General features: G+C 50.0%; 1 protein-coding gene across 3 annotated transcripts in view; it reads left to right on the plus strand.

Annotated features, from left to right (window-relative positions):
* The window catches only part of tbc1d22a (TBC1 domain family, member 22a), a 74,763-nt gene that overhangs the window by 30,445 nt on the left and 25,635 nt on the right, over nucleotides 1-18,683 (plus strand). For all 3 annotated transcript variants that reach the window (XM_028954755.1, XM_028954757.1, XM_028954756.1), the window contains 2 exons: nucleotides 3,656-3,762; nucleotides 12,719-12,794. In XM_028954755.1, the coding sequence (XP_028810588.1) occupies nucleotides 3,656-3,762; nucleotides 12,719-12,794 (183 nt within the window). The remainder of the gene's footprint in view (nucleotides 1-3,655; nucleotides 3,763-12,718; nucleotides 12,795-18,683) is intronic.

The following is an 18,683-nucleotide window of genomic DNA, read 5'->3' on the forward strand; positions in this document are numbered from 1 at the left end:
AGATGGCGCCGGTGCCGTCGTCTCTGCAGGAGCCCTTTGGCACCGGGGCCCTCCCCGCACAGCTGTCGCCGCCCCGGTGCCAGGGCGGTCCCACCTGTCGCCCAGGTACACAGGAACTCAACCTGCCGGCCAACAGGAAGTCCTGACAGTGGTCGGCGTGGAGCCCCCGGCTCCAGATGGTGGGATCTGCATGAGTCGCGTGTGGGCGCGAGGTCTGCTGTGAACACATCGCTGAACCAGCGAGGCAAAAACGAAAAGGAAAAACGTCCCGGACAGGGTGTGCACAACACTGCCGAACCGTCGCGGGAAGGGACTGCCCCGCCCACTCCAATTAGAGCCAAACAGACGAACGGGCACTTTCACCAGGGCGCTATGAACACTTAAATGCAAGATGATTCGGGTGGTAGTAGCCTAGTGGGTAACACACTCGCCTATGAACCAGAAGACCCAGGTTCAAATCCCGCTTACTACCATTGTGTCCCTGAGCAAGACACTTAACCCTAAGTTGCACCAGGGGGGGACTGTCCATGTAACTACGGATTGTAATGCCATAAATGTAAATGCAAGATGATTGGCTGCTATGTTGGTGTAACTCCTTAATGTGAAATAATGGCTGGGCTGCGGTGATGGTGTTCCCTGCCGTCCTCCGTTTGTGTCCAATTTGAATCTGGGCTTCATGACTCACCTGCTGGGTAATGAGACCATAAAGATGTGGAATTCATCAGCGTGTGGAATTTTTAGGGACTAGTGAGTGTGTGGACGCAACAACGCCATGCAGTACCGCCGCTGACCACAGGAGGCACTCTTGCTTCATCATGTTTTCTCTCATTCTTGCAGTGCTCGCCTCTCACCCCCCCCCTCCTCTCCCGCTGTCCTTGTTTTCTGATGAGTAAGACGCTCCGGTGCAAAATTCCTCACCTCGCTGCAGACATTATCACGGCATTACCGCGGCCCCCACCCACCTCGCTCCTCTCCTCCCACCTGTGGGGCGGGTGTGAAATCCAGGGGCTGTCAATCACGCCTGTAATCAGCAGATGAGTGGCGGTGGAGGATGATTATAGCACCAAACACAAATAGCCCATAATGTTGTTCCTTACGTCGGCCTTCTTTCTCAGTCTGACCTTTCCAAGCATTTACTTAAATTAATTAATTACAAGGTTTAAATTCAGTAGCCTGCTAATTAAATGTTGCTGAATGCTGAACGTGTGACATTCTCTTGTGTTACTGGAAATTAAGTGTTGTTAATGGAATTTATCTTCTCCTTTCCAGTTAATTTACATTTATGGCATTTATCAGACGCCCTTATCCAGAGCGACTTACAGTCAGTAGTTACAGGGACAGTCCCCCCCTGGAGACACTCAGGGTTAAGTGTCTTGCTCAGGGGCACAATGGTAGTAAGTGGGGTTTGAACCCGGGTGAGTGTTCAGAAGAATGGATGGAAATTAATATACAAAAGAAACCTTTAATAGCATGATTTACTACAATTAGAGTAAATTAAAAAGTGTAACCATAAATGTCTAAAATACCTGCTGTTAATGGTACATGAGTTAAAGGTGGTTTTATTTAATCGTTTTAATCATTAAAATTAGTTTTTGATTGAGTTACATCATGTAACAAATTAACAACCACCATGTAATTACAAAGCCTGTCCGCATAGCCGATTGGTAAATTGGCTCAATCACCAGGGTGAGGGTTCAGACCTTCCCGGTGCTATGAATGTGAGCGTTGGGCGTGGTGGTACCCCCCGGTGGGTAACGAACAAAACAATCAACCAGTTGACCTGCGGAGTTGCAGGTTCAAAAACCCCGTTTACTTACCACAATTAACCCCAAGTTGTTCCGGGGGGACTGAACTTGTAATTAGTGGAGAAGGGAATCAAGTACATGGGGAGGCCGTGTGCAGCCTTAACATTTATGCCTGGTGTTCACGTCCCGGTATTTTTGGTGTGTTTCCGTTCTGTGTTTTGTGGTGTGTTTGCAGGTGCCTGGTGAGTACAAATTGAGCCCACCGGTTCCTGCTGTGGACAGACTGTATAAAAGGAGCCTCAGTTTTCGGGGCTGCGCTTGCCGTGCCATCCACCCCGCCCGCCTCCCTAGCCTTTTACCGATTGCATCACTTCCGGTTTCCCCTCTTGTGTCGGCCTGCTTCGGTGTTTGTTTGTTGTAATTCGATTCATATGTATTCTTTATTTATATACTTATTTGTTAATAAAATTCTTGTTAATTTTCTCCGTTTCGCCTAAGTAGGTTTTGTTTTTTGTCATTTCTTTTGTTGTGGACCAGAACCCCTAGACCGGCTCGTAACACTGGATTACAATTCTGAATAATACACAACGCAATGAGTTATGTTTGCGTCATGCTGTGTAAAAAGTATTATGTTGGATGAATAATAATAACTAAGCTATTTCCTTCGGGATTGATAACGTTTTCTGATCCAAAATATGGCAGCTCGTCTCATTTTCAATCAGCCAAAATACACCCATGTTACACCTCTTCTTACCTCCCTCCACTGGCTCCCGGTAGCTGCTCGCATTGAGTTCAAAACCTTGATGCTGCCTACAGGGCTGTAAATGGAACTGCGCCCTCCTACATCAACACACTACTACCTAGCTACACTCCTGCACGCTCCCTCAGATCAGCAAACGAAAGGAGACTAAAAATTCCTTCTTCACGGGGTCTCCGATTCCAATCATGTCTGTTCTCCGTTGTTGTCCCTGGCTGGTGGAACAACCTGCCCTCCTCCACACGACTAGCCGAGACTATCACCACTTTTAAGAAGAAGGTGAAAACCCTCTTATTCCAAAAATATTACAGACAAATCTAACACTTACACAAGCACATGCGTACACATTGAATAAACAAATACAAAATGTATAAATACATTATAATTTTTCTTAGTCTAGCACCCAACAATCTCCGAGTATGCTCTTCACTGACAAGTCTAAGCCTTATCAGGGCTCTTAGTTTGTAAACTCGATATTCTATAGAAATCGAACGAGAATTGCTGGTGTCTTCCTATTGTAAGTCGCTTTGGATAAAAGCGTCTGCTAAATAAAGTAAAGTAAAGTAAAGTAAAGTTAACAATCTGTCCGCTGAAGAGTGGAGACTGGACTTTGTGTTCTGTGTTGCCAGATTGGGCTGTTTTGACCAATTAGTTAGTCTAATATTTATCATGTGATAGTCTTATATTTATCATATTGTTTCAAGAGTTTTGTGTGTGTTTGTCCGTTGTGTTGTTTCTGTCAATCATTTCTCTACAATTGCTGAATTTATCAGAATCAGTATTTACATGGACGGCTCCCCTGAATTTAGTATCGAGCCATTAAATCAGTTCCTCGGTGGAATTTTCCATCGTCAATTTTTTGACTGGCTGAACTGGAACTGCGGAGACTTCATCAGCAGCCTGAAAGAGTTGTTAGAAGACGCTCCGTGCTGACTGCCACCCTCCATGCTCCAGGAACGCCAATTTACACCTCTCTGCGTTTTGGCTTATGAGAAACGTCCGTCCCCGTGTGTTGTTGACGCCTTGCCGGAGCATCTTTTCTCCTCCGGACCCCCGCGGCGCACGCTTTCAGACGCTCTCGGTGAACGCACACGCCCGCCACTTCATCTGTCGCTTTGTTTTTGCTCCTCTTTTTGTTTTTTTTTTCTTGCAGAGGAAGAGGTGGAAAATTTCGATGTTTCCAGCTTGCGGGAGGAAGCGCTGCGGAACATCGAGGCCGACAGCTTCTGGTGTATGAGCAAACTGCTGGACGGCATTCAGGTAAATTGATTCCCACCTTCGCCGGTGCGCGGGGCTGATTATATTCATGGCGCGTGTGTGTGTGTGTGTGTGTGTGTGTGTGTGTGTGTGTTTGGGAAGTGTGAGTGTCTGCTGTGTCAGGAGATGGAGCGGGAGAGCCCCCCCCCCGTCTCCCCAGAAATAAACACGCGGTCACAATCCACTCTTTTACCCACAATGCCTGGCGGGGCTCAGTCATCGTGGGAATTGTACCTTCTCCTCCCTGCAATCGAGACCCCCACTGATCTCTCCAGGCTCGGGGTGTGTGTGTGTGTGTGTCTGGTCTCTCCATGTTGATGAAAATTACGCTCTGCTGTAGGAACCTGGTGCAGAGGAGGAGGAATCGACCTTCTCTGCTTTTATTCACCGGGACACACACACACACACACACACACGGCACACACACACATTTACAGCATTTACCAGTCGCCCTTATCCAGAGCAACTTACAATCAGTAGTTACAGGGACAGTCCCCCCCTGGAGACACTCGGGGTTAAGTGTCCTGCTCAGGGACACGATGGTAGTAAGTGGGATTTGAACCTGGGTCTTCTGGTTCGTAGGCGAGTGTGTTACCCGCTAGGCTACTAACACCCACACACTCACACATACTCACTTCCTTTCTCGGCGGCCCCTCTGCCGAAGGCCATTGGTATTCCACGCTCGGTACGCGCGGCCCGGACGTCGATTGAAACTCGAACCTTTCGAGCCGCCGCGCCTCTAATTACGGCCGTAATTTGTGTACAGAGCCGATCCTCACAGGCGCTAATGATCCCCCCGTGACTCTGTTCTTCACCGCCTCGCGCCACGCCGCGCCACCAGCTACATTCGCTCACGAGTTACTTGTGAAATCCGTGACATGTCACCGTCGGTGTTTTTTGCTTTTTGAGTGTGTACACACACACACACACTCAGAGAGAGAGAGACATGTTCAGCTCTTTTGAAACGACTGTTAATTGCGGTGACCGCGGATGTCCCCCCTCTTTGTGTTGTCGTCTCTGTGCCGTTATGAGATTGATGAGGCGACGTGGATCTGTCTGTCATCGGCACTGACCCGCCGTTATTAAAAACCGGCGCGCCGGAGCTGCTGCGGCTCGTCGGGGGGACGATAGGGACGGTAATTGGAGGCGACCCCCCCCCCCCCTATTCAGCTGCGGCGAGGACGCTCCGCGTCTCCTCCTCTCCGGCAGATTGTCCTCGTTAACGCGGCACCAAGTGAGCAGCCTGGACACGACATGGACGGATTTGACTGTCGTGTGTGGTCAAAAGTGACGTGACCCCACACCTCGCAGGAACCCTGTTTTCGTCTCTCGTCCAGAAGCACGAACGTGAGTTCGATTGAAAATGAACCAGATACTCGCACCCAACACATGCTACACGTTAATCGGTTCGTGTTTAGTAAATCAATTTAGTTGAGAAAAATCCATCTAGTTCAAGTGAGCTCCATCGTCATTTCGGCTACGTACAGTCCTGTTTTTTTTTTTTTTTTTTTTTTTTTATCTTTTTGTCCGTTGTTTCTGTGGTGTATTGAAGTATAATTACAAGCATTTTATAATTTCCAAAGGCTTTTATTGAGAATTTCATCAAGTTCATGCAAGGAGTCAATATTTGCCGTGTTGGCCCTTTTTTTCTTCCCTGACGTGCTGTCAGTGAACTTCTGGGCCAAATCCTGACTGACGGCGACACGTTCCTTCATAATCAGTGCTTGGAGTTTGTCGGAATTTGTTGAGTACGATGCTGCGTCATGCTGGAAAAAGCATCGTTCTTCACCAGGCTGTTCTTGGACGGGTGGGAGAAGTTGCTGTTGGAGGATGTTCTGGTACCGTTCTTTATTCATGGCCGTGTTCTTGGGTAAAATTATCAGATAATCAGAAGGTTGTCTGTTCGAATCCCGATCCGCTGAGGTGCCACTGAGCAAAGCACCGTCCCCACACACTGCTCCCCACCCACTGCTCACCAAGGGTGATGGTTAAATGCAGAGGACACATTTAACTGTGTGCACCATGTGCAGTGCTGCTGTGTATCACAAGTGACAATCACTTCACTTTGTTTGGGGCATCTAAAGATAAAATAATCGGAAAGGGGCTTCATTAGAGAAAAGGACTTTACTCCAGTCCTCAGCAGTCCAATTACTGTACTTCCAGCAGAATATCAGTCTGTCCTTGATATTTTTTTTTTCTTGGAGAGAAGTGTCTTATTTGCTGCCTGCCCTTATCCAGAGCGACTTACAATCAGTAGTTACAGGGACAGTCCCCCCCCTGGAGACACTCTTGCTCAGGGACACGATGGTAGTAAGTGGGGTTTGAACCCGGGTCTTCTGGTTCATAGGTGAGTGTCTCACCCGCTAGGCTACTAACACCAGCAGGTCATCCTCCAAAGGTCTTCACCTCACTGTGCATGCAGATGGACTCACACCTGCATTCCTGAGCAAGTTCTGCACTTGTGGCACCCCGATCTGCAACTAATTCATCTTCAGGAGACGGTACTTTTTACGCAACGCAACGATGGCTGCACGTTTCCTTGCACGTAACCATGGTTAACAGAGGAAGCATCACCCTCATTATAAAGCCTCCAGTCTGCTATTCTAACTCAATCTGTGTTTGACTGTGCTCAGACTGTGATGATCGATTGCAGATTGGACAACATCACTGTGACTATTGATTACAATTTGGATGCCATCTTAGAGAAAGTCACCGCTGGAGACCAGCACGGACACTGAGCTGGAAATTCCCAGCTTTTCCGCACCCCAACAACCCATCCTATCAGTTTTTTTTGGCCTCACCTAATCAGCATCAACCTCGGCCTTGGCCGTTGCTGATCCAAACATCCCCGGAGGGTGGAGGCAGCGAGACTCTCTCCCTCCCGATCCCAAGGACGTCCCCACCCCCCCATCCATCTCCTCCGTCAGCTTCATACCCACAGCATGTACAGGCGGGTCTGTTGACCAGCGTTTTGTTTATGCTGAGCTAGCCCCACCCCCTCAATCCCTTGTACTTGTGCCTAATGACATGGTGTTCTCATCATCACAACCAGCAACAGCATGACTCAACACTCACCTGTGTTAATGAGAGGATCACTGAAATGATCTCAGCAGGTCCTTTTGTAGCCGTGGTGAAATGCAGTGGAAATGCGGTTTTGGGATTAAGATCATTTTCATGGAAAATAGGGACTTTGCAATTCATCTGATCACTCTTGATAACATTCTGGAGTATATCAGGATCAGAATCGTGTTTATTGGTGTAAGGACGTGTGTAAATGTTGTTTGTTGTCGAATGTTTATATTGTTTATAAATATATATACTGAATATGAATGTATGTATGAATGTACACAGGTCCATAAGTGTGTATAAATGAACAGAGTGTACATAAAGTGCAGTACAATGGAGGGAGATGGCGAGGTGTCTGGTGGTCCTGGTCTGCAGGCTTCTATAACGTCTGCTAGAGGGCAGCAGGTCAATGTTGTGTTGGTACAGACAATGTACTGTGTTGACTGGATCAGTCACAATTATTATATACTTGACACACCATGATTGTTAGAATAATTTCTATTTATCTGTGTATTTTGTGATCGCGGTGTAGCACTGGATCAGCAGCTCCTGTGGAAGACTGTACTTCCCCAGTAGCCCCAGGAAGTACATCCCCTGCTGGGTCTTATGGAGGAGATGTTGGTCTCCCACTTCAGGTCCTGGGACATGGTGGTGCCCAGGAACTTGAAGGTCTCCACAATAGACACCGGGCCGTCTGACATGGTGAGGGGGATCAATGTTGTGGGATGTCTCCTGAAGTCCACTGCCATCTCTACAGTCTATGCAAATTACCATAATAAAAAACGGAAGCAGCAAACTTGGTGAAGCCGGTCACAAAGCACGTAGACTCCGCTAAAACCAGTGAAGTGAATAACCAGGGTGCCGTTAAATGCTGCTTTACTAATGTGCAAGTACTGCTGTAATAGAATATCATCAACGGAAATGAGTTTCATTGTGAAGGTGGATGTAAATTATTATTATTATTATTATTATTTTTTGCTGGGTTGGCAGTGGTAGACTGTAAAATCTCCTCATTTTACCGGAGGAAGGCTTGACGGGTCCTGGATTGATGGTGACATGAGGTGGCGAGACACTCGCTGAGGTCCATGTCGGCCAAGCCGACTGCCGCCGCAGCGCCACTCTTGGGAAATAAGCCCACGCCGACCCAGCATGCATTGCAGGCAGAGTATAAATTGTCCTGCCCCGCTCGCTAAGGTTAACATCCTTCTTCCAGGCCCACCACCAGAGGATCCTGGGAAGCGGGCGGGGGTAAACTAAAGCATCACAAACTAATTAAGGTCGTGGAGGGGGTACAGCCCCTTTAAAATTGTTTATAAACCATTAGGGGGAAACGCGCGTTCCCTGGTGTCCCTGGGCGTAATTAGAGCCAAGGTCGTCAGAGGAGCGGCGCCATCGGCTTGCCGCGGCGACGCCCAGAACTGCCACCATGGACAGAACGCTCCGGCATTTACGCCAGGCCAAGCACCGGCATTTATTCATTTCCTAAACAAACAGGGCCCTCCGGAGGGCTCCTTTGTCAGGGAATTGCACCTTCAGTGGAATTAATGAGCTCGCAGCTTATTTAGCCAGTTTTTTTTTTTTTTTTATTAATATATAAACGCTGTGCTAAATAAACGGGGGGGAGAACCGTTTACCTCTGGGCTCTCTCGGGGTTCGGAGCCAACAGCCGTGCTCCAGTTTCAGCGCCCACCCCAGTTTCCCATCACCAGATGACAGTGTCAGAAGCGTCCCGACCTGACTGAGGAGGTAAACGTCCAAAATGTAAAGTGAAAGTGAAGGGATCGTCACTTGTGATGCACAGCAGCACAGCACACGGTGCACACAGTGAAATTTGTCCTCTGCATTTAACCATCACCCTTGGTGAGAAGTGGGCAGCCATGACAGGCGCCCGGGGAGCAGTGTGTGGGGACGGTGCTTTGCTCAGTGGCACCTCAGTGGTTACGGGGCCGCTTCCTTAACCGCTAGGCCACCACTGCCCCGTAAATGTTGTCCGTCCACCTTTTTTTTTGCCCAGAATGCAATAAATGTTAACATTGAGCCGAAGGCTCTAATGATCCGATACAGCCAATGGCGCCCTTGTTCTGCTGGAATGACACATCGACGGTTCATCCATCATGGACTTTGCATTGATTGGCGCTTCATCCTTGACGTGGCAGCAGGATTGGACCGAAGACTCGGTCCTCGAAGGGTGGCAGCCCCCCGTGCGGCAAGTGACGTCGCGGCCATCAACCTCCAGTCGGTCCGGGCTGGGGGGTTGGCGCCGTGCCCGCCGGTCTACCACGGAATTCTAATAAAGCGCTCCGCGGGCGCACCGTTCCATCATCGGCGGTCCCTCCCACCTTCGTCCTCCAGCCTCGCGCCAGCCTGGGAGCTGACCTGGGATCACGGCCCCGTCTTTCGCTCCTCGTCTTGAGTTATCGCCCAATCTCCCCCGCACTCTTTCGTCACCGTTTTACGGGGCGCATTTAGCATTTCGCCTCAGTTCATACGAGAGAATTGGATTTTAGCACACGCCAGAGACAGAGATGTGCGCTGGGCGTCTGCCGGTGCCGCGCTTTGTTTAGGGGGCTATTTCACCCCAACACACCTCTGCCAATTATATTCAATCAGGTCCCCCCCCCCCCGTCCGTCTGTCTCCTAAGCCGTTTATTGACAGCTGTACGCCTCACTTCAGCTCACCGAGCCCCTCAATCAGATGTGTGATGAGCCTGTCACTCACCGTGCGATGCACTTTACTCCCTAATGCGTGCGCTGCCCCAACACACACACAGATCCTACAATCGCAGCCTTGTCTGCCTTTTAATATCATGTGTCAATCGTGCGTTCAGCAGCTGTTGCAGGTCCAGTGGACGTTTTAAGGTCCACACCAATTGTGCAGCGTTTCCTTCAGCTCTCTTTTGCCAACAGCTTGGTGACATCACTTAAAATTCTGGCCCACAAGGATTTAGTCTGTAGGTAAGGGTTTCAGTAGAGGTTTCTGACTGGACGTGGAGCAATATATGGTATTCGGTAATGTTTAATATTTGTATTTTTTGGGTAATATTTCTGTCCTGGAAGAACAGTAACCTGTGTCCCTAGTGGCTGGGTTTTTGTGATGGTTTGATTTCTTATTTTTTATTTCAAAATGTATAGATTATACATAGCCAACAGACCGATGATGCCGTTAATCCAGGTTACGAAGGGGACCGAACATGTGTTTGCCGCGCACGCTGACATTCAGATGTTCTTGCGATAAGCGCGTGAGCCGGTTTGAGGGCCGCCTCCAGGACGGCGGGCTGTTTCTGATAACGCTTGGTTCATGGTGGGGCAGGGGATGTCAATACTGCTCCTGAAAGCCTGGCTCTTTGTCATGGAAGTTATCGCGCTTGTCATCACAGAAACGGATCCAATCAAGAATCTTGTTGTTTTTGTTGTTTTCATGGTGCCTCCATGTCTTATCGCAGAACTTCAATACGTCCCCTCGCTGATTTAGCCCTCTTTTCTTTGTCAACTGATATGTGTGACTCTGTCCCTCTGTTCAAAGATTAACTCATCATCTACGGGCACAGGGTTTTCAGTCCTGGAAAACTTCAAGGAAGGGATGGAGTGGTTGGTCATCGTCGCTGATAGAATCTGTCAGCGGCTTTCTGAGCACCAGAGATTTCCCTCGAGGGAACAAAGACTAATGGCCTTTTACAACCAGAGATCAAGGCTAGGTTATACCCGTGTTGATTTTGAGTTTGAAGGGGCCAATCCTGCTCCCGAGGGTCAACAGATGAGGATCAATTTCAGTGCAAATGCTTATAACAACTGCAGAGGGACAACGTAGTCCCTGCAAACATGGTGAAAGTGTTGGGACGCACCCATTCAACAACAGTTTACAAATCAAAGTCCAAATTGAGTTTGGTGTAAAAGAAGCGCGATCGCATCGAAACACCTTCTTGATGAACTAGAATTAGATGGAAAGGAAATGTGCGGATTTGAAACATAATCAGCAGAACACTAGCCTCATTTTCACCTCCTCATCCGTTTTCGCATCTCCCTCAACATAATTAAAATGCATCACCTAACCGCGGTGGCCGAGAACCGCGAGTCAAATAAATATTGCACGAAAAAGTTTGCTTTTACTCACTGCTCTTTTACTGCACACGACCCAACAGGCTCGGGCCACGATTTACAGCTCTAATTGAATTAAAACCCCCTCCTGTTAATACGCGACGCTCCTCCATTCCCCCACTTCTCCACGCTCCTAATACCCATGTACACAGACGTGACCACGCCCACCACCACCACCAACACAACTATTATCAGTTTTAATGATACGGCCCTGCAGCCGTGACTACCTCGGGCTCGCCACGTGGTGTGTTTACGGCTCTCAGGGTTCAGTGCAAGGAGCAGAGCCACTTCATTAAAGCTGAGGCACTTTAATAATGCAGATGCAATTACGGGGACCTGTGGGCTGCTTAATGCATGCTTAAGACTGACCTCTCCTGCCTCCTTACAGGTAATTAGGTTTAGGCTCTTGGGGGGGGGGCGCACACCCTAGTTTGTAAAAGGACTGATAACCCCTGAGAGGCTGAAGAGTCTAGAACCTGCTATCACTCTGGTCCTAAACGCACTTCCTGTGGAACCGTGGCACCACAATGCATGCCGTGAACCTTATCTGACCCCTGCAGCTCCTGCAAGCGCGCGGGCCTGGTCGCTCCCGACCGATTATTATTTCAGGACCGTAGTTCAGCTGTTCTGCGGAACACAGCTGAGCCTGAAGGACGGGGGAAATTGTTTATCGGCTAATGACTTTCCTCTCTCCACCACCCCCGGGCGTCGGGCGTCTCAGCGGTTTCCCGCTTGAGCTGCGCCTTGCCGCAGGTGAAGACACCGCTTGTCCTTGTGGATGCAGCGACCGCGACTTCGCCCATCGCGAGAGTCGCCTTTATAAAATGTTGCCCGTAGATGGTTGGATTACTGTGCGTCGTGTTGGGGAATCATTTAAAAAAAAAAAAGTGACACAGCAGCGCAGCACACAGTGAAATTTGTCCTCTGCATTTAACCATCACCCTTGGTGGGTAGTGGGCACCATGACAGGCGCCCGGGGAGCAGTGTGTGGGGACGGTGCTTCACTCGGTGGCACCTTGGCGGATCGGCTGAAGGTGCAGCATTAAGTCCCGTCGGTGCGACACGCTCCTCTGCCGTGCCAGTGCGGCTGCTTGAGATGTCACCTACTGATGCGCCTGTCAGGCGCTAATGATGTTGCAGTCTAATAAAAAAAAGCGGCTCTCTAATTAAACGTTTCATAAATGGATGTACCAGATATAGAAACGTATGTGCGTGTGAGTGTGTGTATAGGGGGGACACTCAGGCCGAACTCCACTGAGAGTGTGAGGTGTGTGTGTGTGTGTGGTCAGGGGGTCTGATAAGCTGTGCTGAAATGAATGTGGTAATTAAGCGACTCGGTGGGGCGGCCGACCGTGATGAATATTATAACGTAATTACCCAGATCACTATTCCTCACACGCACCACAACCATGAGTGTGTTGATGACCATCTAATGTATATAATGTGTGTGTGTGTGTGGGGGGGGGGTTTAATAACAGAATGGTTCTCCATATAACTTCCCATAATTCCCATAAATCCAGATGTGAACTGTGAAAAGCTAAACTCTACTCTTTAAGTGCAGATGTCTGGTTTGCGAAAGTGTGTGTTTGTTGCTTCATTACTCCTGTGCTGCACATATATGTCAATATATTGAGCCTGTAAACGGCCGCTAATGGGCAGCGTTGATGTTTGATCGATGTTGTACGGCGTTGACGGCGCCCGCGGCCGGCAGAGACAGGCGTCCTGTAAGTGCAGGTCCAGCCGGTCGTTAAGTCTAACGTACATCGCCGACATGACGTCTCCACGTCTCTGTGTGCAGGACAACTACACCTTCGCCCAGCCGGGGATCCAGAGGAAGGTGAAGGCCCTGGAGGAGCTGGTGAGCCGGATTGATGGTGAGTTTGTGGTTGTGTAACCTTGAACGCCGGTCTCGGTGAGTGAAGCGGGTGTGAATCACGACCCCCCCCCCCCCCCACACACACACACACACACCGCCGCTCTCGGCCGAGTGTCATCCCCAATCAGCGCAGCGGCTGCCTGGCCTTTGCAGAGAGTGCTGCCGTCCGCCGGGGAGAACCAGAGCCACCCGACCATGAGACCCTCTCATTACTTTCCATTACTGCGCCGTAATCAGAATTCAATGGCCATTTCTCCGAGACGGGGGCTGGCCGGCTCCCCGCCTGCCCCTCCTCAGCCTGCATTAGGCTCAATGATTGCTTTAATTTCAGGGGGAGGAGGAGGAGAAGAAGGGGGGAGCGCCGCTCATTCTTTTTTCTGGTATGCGGTGCTTGATCGACACTCCTCACGTAAAACAGAACAGCGCGTGAGCCGCATCTTCTTAACAGTAGTAAATGTACAGTTTGGCCATAAACATTCAATGGTTAACTTTAAATATGTGACCTAGGACATTAACAACTTCAGTCTCCAATAAAGTTGACATTTTAGCTCCCCTCAAAAATAATATATATACTTGGGTGACCAGACACACCCCTTTTTTTTGTTGGGCATCCTCCACGTTCTAGTACACTGGCTTCCCACCTGCTCGTGCTAGTCATAATACTGTTAGCATCCCTGCTGCCTTGCACGCCGCTACATCTTTAAAGTGTTCATTAAGATGTTCGAACACCATCCATCGTGGAGTGTATAATTTGCAAAAAAATAGGCGTCCAAATATTTGGTTTTGAACTGGACAATCTATGAAACCAACATGACACATCATGATCAGCTGGAGATGGCCAACCTGGTCCTTTTAAGATGACGTGCTTCTTTCTACCCCTCATGGTGTTTTGGCCTCATCTGCTTCCCGAGCTTTCGAACCGAGCTTTTATCCTTTCAGGTTCAGGTGGGTGTTTATCTGGAACCACCGAAAGTCAGATCCGAGACGTGACGTCTCGTAGCACTTCGCCTCTCTGAACGGTGCACATGCTTCAGCTGGTGTAGGAGTGATTTGTGAAGTGTGTGTTTAAGTGTGTGAGAGCACTGAGCACCACATTTTAGCAGCAGTTACTGGACAGAAAATCTCTGGATTGACATTTTGCTGTTGAATTTAAAATCGCTTTATTCGGATGAATTCTTTCCACGTGCTGTCGTCAGTTCTCCAATTAGTTTTTGGAATTTCAATATATTATCAATACTTGTGGTGCTTCTGTGTGTTTGGATGTTGAATCGGTGTATGTTTGGTATGTTTTGTTTCCCCCCCCCCACCCCCTTAACCCCGTCTTTTTGTTAAGAACCCTTCTGTTCTCCCAGATACGCAGGCCAGATAAGCCCTGGGGCCGCGGGCAGCCGTTGCCACGGCGATGTTGAAATTTTGTGGCCCTGGAGACGCAGCTACATCACCGGAGCGGCCGTCAGCAGTGATATGGCCACAAATCTTCAGAGGGAAAAATCCAATTGATATTTGACAATTTTGTGTTGGTCCCGACAACGTACCGACAATATACTGTGTTGACTGGATCAGTCACAACTGTTATGCACTTGACTCACCGCGATTGTTAGAATAATTTCTATTTATCTGTGTATTGTGTCACTTTTTCATTGTTTTCAGCCAGGCAGAAGCGGTTGCTTCCATTTAATTGGAGGATCCATGCGAATTGCAAATTCAAACGGAAGATAATTACCCTGCAGGTTTTGATTAAGCATATCACGATGCTCTTATTCATGTGGTCTCAACGTTCCTGCAAGCAAATAGGACTTCTTTATAAGGTGAATGGGAATTGTACAAGACGATTACACAATGGTAAAATGGACCAAAAGACATGATCTACCTTGGTAGATTTGTACCAGTTCTGGTCTCTCATTCCCAGCGTCTGGTCTAATGCATCTCTCATATTTACACTTTAATACGCCATGCGCCCGTTTCAGCAGTTACTTGATGTGCCACTTCTCTCCGCTCACGGCTCGTCCTTATTAGCTACAAAATTACCCATCCAGCCCTGACGCCCACGCCGCTCTTGTTAAATATAGATCTAGACTCTACCCACTTTTAATCTTTTACATTCTGCCGTTTGCTGGGGCCGTAACCAGAGGTGTGAACCTTCACTGGTGTGATTATTCGATTTGATGACGATTATCGCGATGCATCCCTTCAATGTTTCTACATTTCTTCGCATGATGTTTTCACATGCAAGAGTCAAGGTCTTGTTCACCTGTGTGGACGCTTAGATTTGGCTTCAGTGAGCAGAAAAGCTGTAGGCGTTCAGTCCGCACTCGCCTGACGCCGGAAAAATGCCTGGTTCAGATGTCTGGAGCTGCTTTCAGACCGAACACGGCATGTGCTGCACTCTCCACATGGATCGTGTTTCTTTAAAAAACCGTGAGTTGAGGTCAACGCTCCGCACTTGCCGCGGGGGTCAGCGCAAAAGATAGCCGTGGTTTTCTAAACGCCCGGTAAGACGATAAGGTCGTGTTATAGATCTCTGGACACTCAGACTGATAAGATCAGCTTTTCCTCCATTTGTGCTTTTAACACGATTCAATTACGTTGGCCACGGCGGGCAGTGGTCAAAGTTCAACAAATTTCAACTTTTCGGTGCCAGAAAATCACCAAGCAACGTCATTATGATATAATCAATTATGTTCTGCACTGCATTGATGCAAAATCGTCCATGTCTGCATCGTGATGCATCGATTATTTACATTTACAGCATTTACCTTATCCAGGGCGACTTACAGTCAGTAGTTACAGGGACAGTCCCCCCCTGGAGACACTCAGGGTTAAGTGTCCTGCTTAGGGACACGATGGTAGTAAGTGGGATTCGAACCTGGGTCTTCTGGTTCATAAGCCAGTGTGTTACCCGCCAGGCGACTACCACCACCATTCCTACACCCGTAGCCATAACATACTCCTGTTTGGGAGTACGATGGAGTGTTGACCCCCACTGGACCTGCTCCTGCATCTCGGGCTGTTTTGGGTCAGGCGGTTACTGGCCTCCGACACCTGTGGTGGAACCTGGGCTCGTGCGTGCAGATTCGCTTTCATGAGTTTCGCCGTGAAGGTCACAGCAGGATGTTTCATGTATAATTTATCCTCCGGCGGGAGTCTTTCCCAGCCAACTGGAGCTGCAGTTATGATGCTGTGTGGTATCCGGATTATTTGGATCATTTTGGAGACCTCGGGGCAAGCTGTTGAAATTCCATCTTTTTTTGGTGGGTGCTTTATTCCGATAGCCAACCAGTAAAACTCGCTGTCTTGAGTCTAGAGTTCTCAGGTTGCTGGTGATTGGTTGACATAATTGTTATCCGAAATTGTCTTATTACCCTGTTATCAATATCGGCCTTACATTTATTATTCTTTTCGCTAAACTCACTCGTCTACAAAAGGCTTTTGCTTTCATTGGAAAACTGCAGCCCAAGGCTGCGCTTGACCCCGCGCCTTGATGCTCAGGAACCGCACAAACGGCTTTTAATGCGCTGGGCCACGTTCAGTGGACGCCGCTTCCAGAGCTTTATTATTCAGAAGTGAGTTGCAAAGAATATAGATTTAGCTGTGTGTGTGTGTGTGTGTGTGTGTGTGTGTGTGTGTGTGTCCTTTGTAAGGTGGCAGGTTTCATTGCCTGGTAAAGATTCCTACATGGAGGTTAGAGTCTGTTGTTTTCCCTCTGAATAATTTACATGAGCCTCAGGGACGGTGTACACGCCTCCCGCTGTGTGTGTGTGTGTGTGTGTGTTTGTATCAGGGTGTAGTACTCCTTCATCTCTCTGTTCTCGTTGTGTTGCTGCTTCCTGCTCTTTGACGGGCGGTGGCGTGATGTGGCTGTAAACTCCCCAGCCGTCAGCTAGACTTCCTCTCCCTCGCCTGGCTGTCTGTCTGTCTCGTGCAGCAGGTGTGTTAACAGTAATGATCCACGGGCAGCAGGGTGGTGAGGTCAGTCTGACAGGCGGTGGTGGTGGAGCAGAAGCTGATGACACCTGGGTGGGTTGGTGATATTCCCTCCGTGCGATATTTTCTCTCTTTAATGAGATTCCCCGGGATCTCCACTCTGTATTGATCGCAGCTACACACCTTGATATTTCATCAAGATATTACAATTAAACAGACTTGTATTTGTAATTGAATTATCAAATTATTGCTTAAAACATGATTAGAACGTAGAGAAGTATTTTTGCACATTGTACAAACACACATGATATCCATATCAACACCAGCTGTTTCAGCCATAACATGTCAATGTCTTCCTCCAGTAGTGGGCAGTTTCCTCCAGTAGTGGGCAGTTACCTGAGCTTCCCGTGTTCTTGCGGAAAATCGTTACAGAGCAAGAAATAGTGATGAACAACAGGTTGGACTTCTGCCGTCACCTAATGAAGCTGTGGTTGCCACTTGGCTGATTCTGTCAAAGTCATTTACATGTTTCCCCCATGATGTCATCATGAATGATTTGTTGTTTCTTTCAAACCATGCTGGACGCCTCCACTTGACAAGGTCATTTTCATTTTGGCAAATCCCAACGTCCTCGTCACCAGGCTCCTCGTACGTCCTGGTAGGCGCCAGGCTCCTCGTACGTCCTGGTAGGCGCCAGGCTCCTCGTACGTCCTGGTAGGCGCCAGGCTCCTCGTACGTCCTGGTAGGCGCCAGGCTCCTCGTACGTCCTGGTAGGCGCCAGGCTCCTCGTACGTCCTGGTAGGCGCCAGGCTCCTCGTACGTCCTGGTAGGCGCCAGGCTCCTCGTACGTCCTGGTAGGCGCCAGGCTCCTCGTACGTCCTGGTAGGCGCCAGGCTCCTCGTACGTCCTGGTAGGCGCCAGGCTCCTCGTACGTCCTGGTAGGCGCCAGGCTCCTCGTACGTCCTGGTAGGCGCCAGGCTCCTCGTACGTCCTGGTAGGCGCCAGGCTCCTCGTACGTCCTGGTAGGCGCCAGGCTCCTCGTACGTCCTGGTAGGCGCCAGGCTCCTCGTACGTCCTGGTAGGCGCCAGGCTCCTCGTACGTCCTGGTAGGCGCCAGGCTCCTCGTACGTCCTGGTAGGCGCCAGGCTCCTCGTACGTCCTGGTAGGCGCCAGGCTCCTCGTACGTCCTGGTAGGCGCCAGGCTCCTCGTGCTCCTCGTACGTCCCCGTACGCACCAGGCTCCTCGTACGTCCCGGTAGGCGCCAGGCTCCTCGTACGTCCTGGTAGGCGCCAGGCTCCTCGTACGTCCTGGTAGGCGCCAGGCTCCTCGTACGTCCTGGTAGGCGCCAGGCTCCTCGTACGTCCTGGTAGGCGCCAGGCTCCTCGTACGTCCTGGTAGGCGCCAGGCTCCTCGTACGTCCTGGTAGGCGCCAGGCTCCTCGTGCTCCTCGTACGTCCCCGTACGCACCAGGCTCCTCGTACGTCCCGGTAGGCGCCAGGCTCCTCGTACGTCCCGGTAGGCGCCAGGCTCCTCGTACGTCCCGGTAGGCGCCAGGCTCCTCGTACGTCCCGGTAGGCGCCAGGCTCCTCGTACGTCCCGGTAGGCGCCAGGCTCCTCGTACGTCCTGGTAGGCGCCAGGCTCCTCGTACGTCCTGGTAGGCGCCAGGCTCCTCGTACGTCCTGGTAGGCGCCAGGCTCCTCGTACGTCCTGGTAGGCGCCAGGCTCCTCGTACGTCCTGGTAGGCGCCAGGCTCCTCGTACGTCCTGGTAGGCGCCAGGCTCCTCGTGCTCCTCGTACGTCCCCGTACGCGCCAGGCTCCTCGTACGTCCCGGTAGGCGCCAGGCTCCTCGTACGTCCCGGTAGGCGCCAGGCTCCTCGTACGTCCCGGTAGGCGCCAGGCTCCTCGTACGTCCCGGTAGGCGCCAGGCTCCTCGTACGTCCTCGTCACCAGGCTCCTCGTA

Source organism: Denticeps clupeoides, chromosome 15, assembly GCF_900700375.1.
Source record: "Denticeps clupeoides chromosome 15, fDenClu1.1, whole genome shotgun sequence".
NCBI lineage: Eukaryota > Metazoa > Chordata > Actinopteri > Clupeiformes > Denticipitidae > Denticeps > Denticeps clupeoides.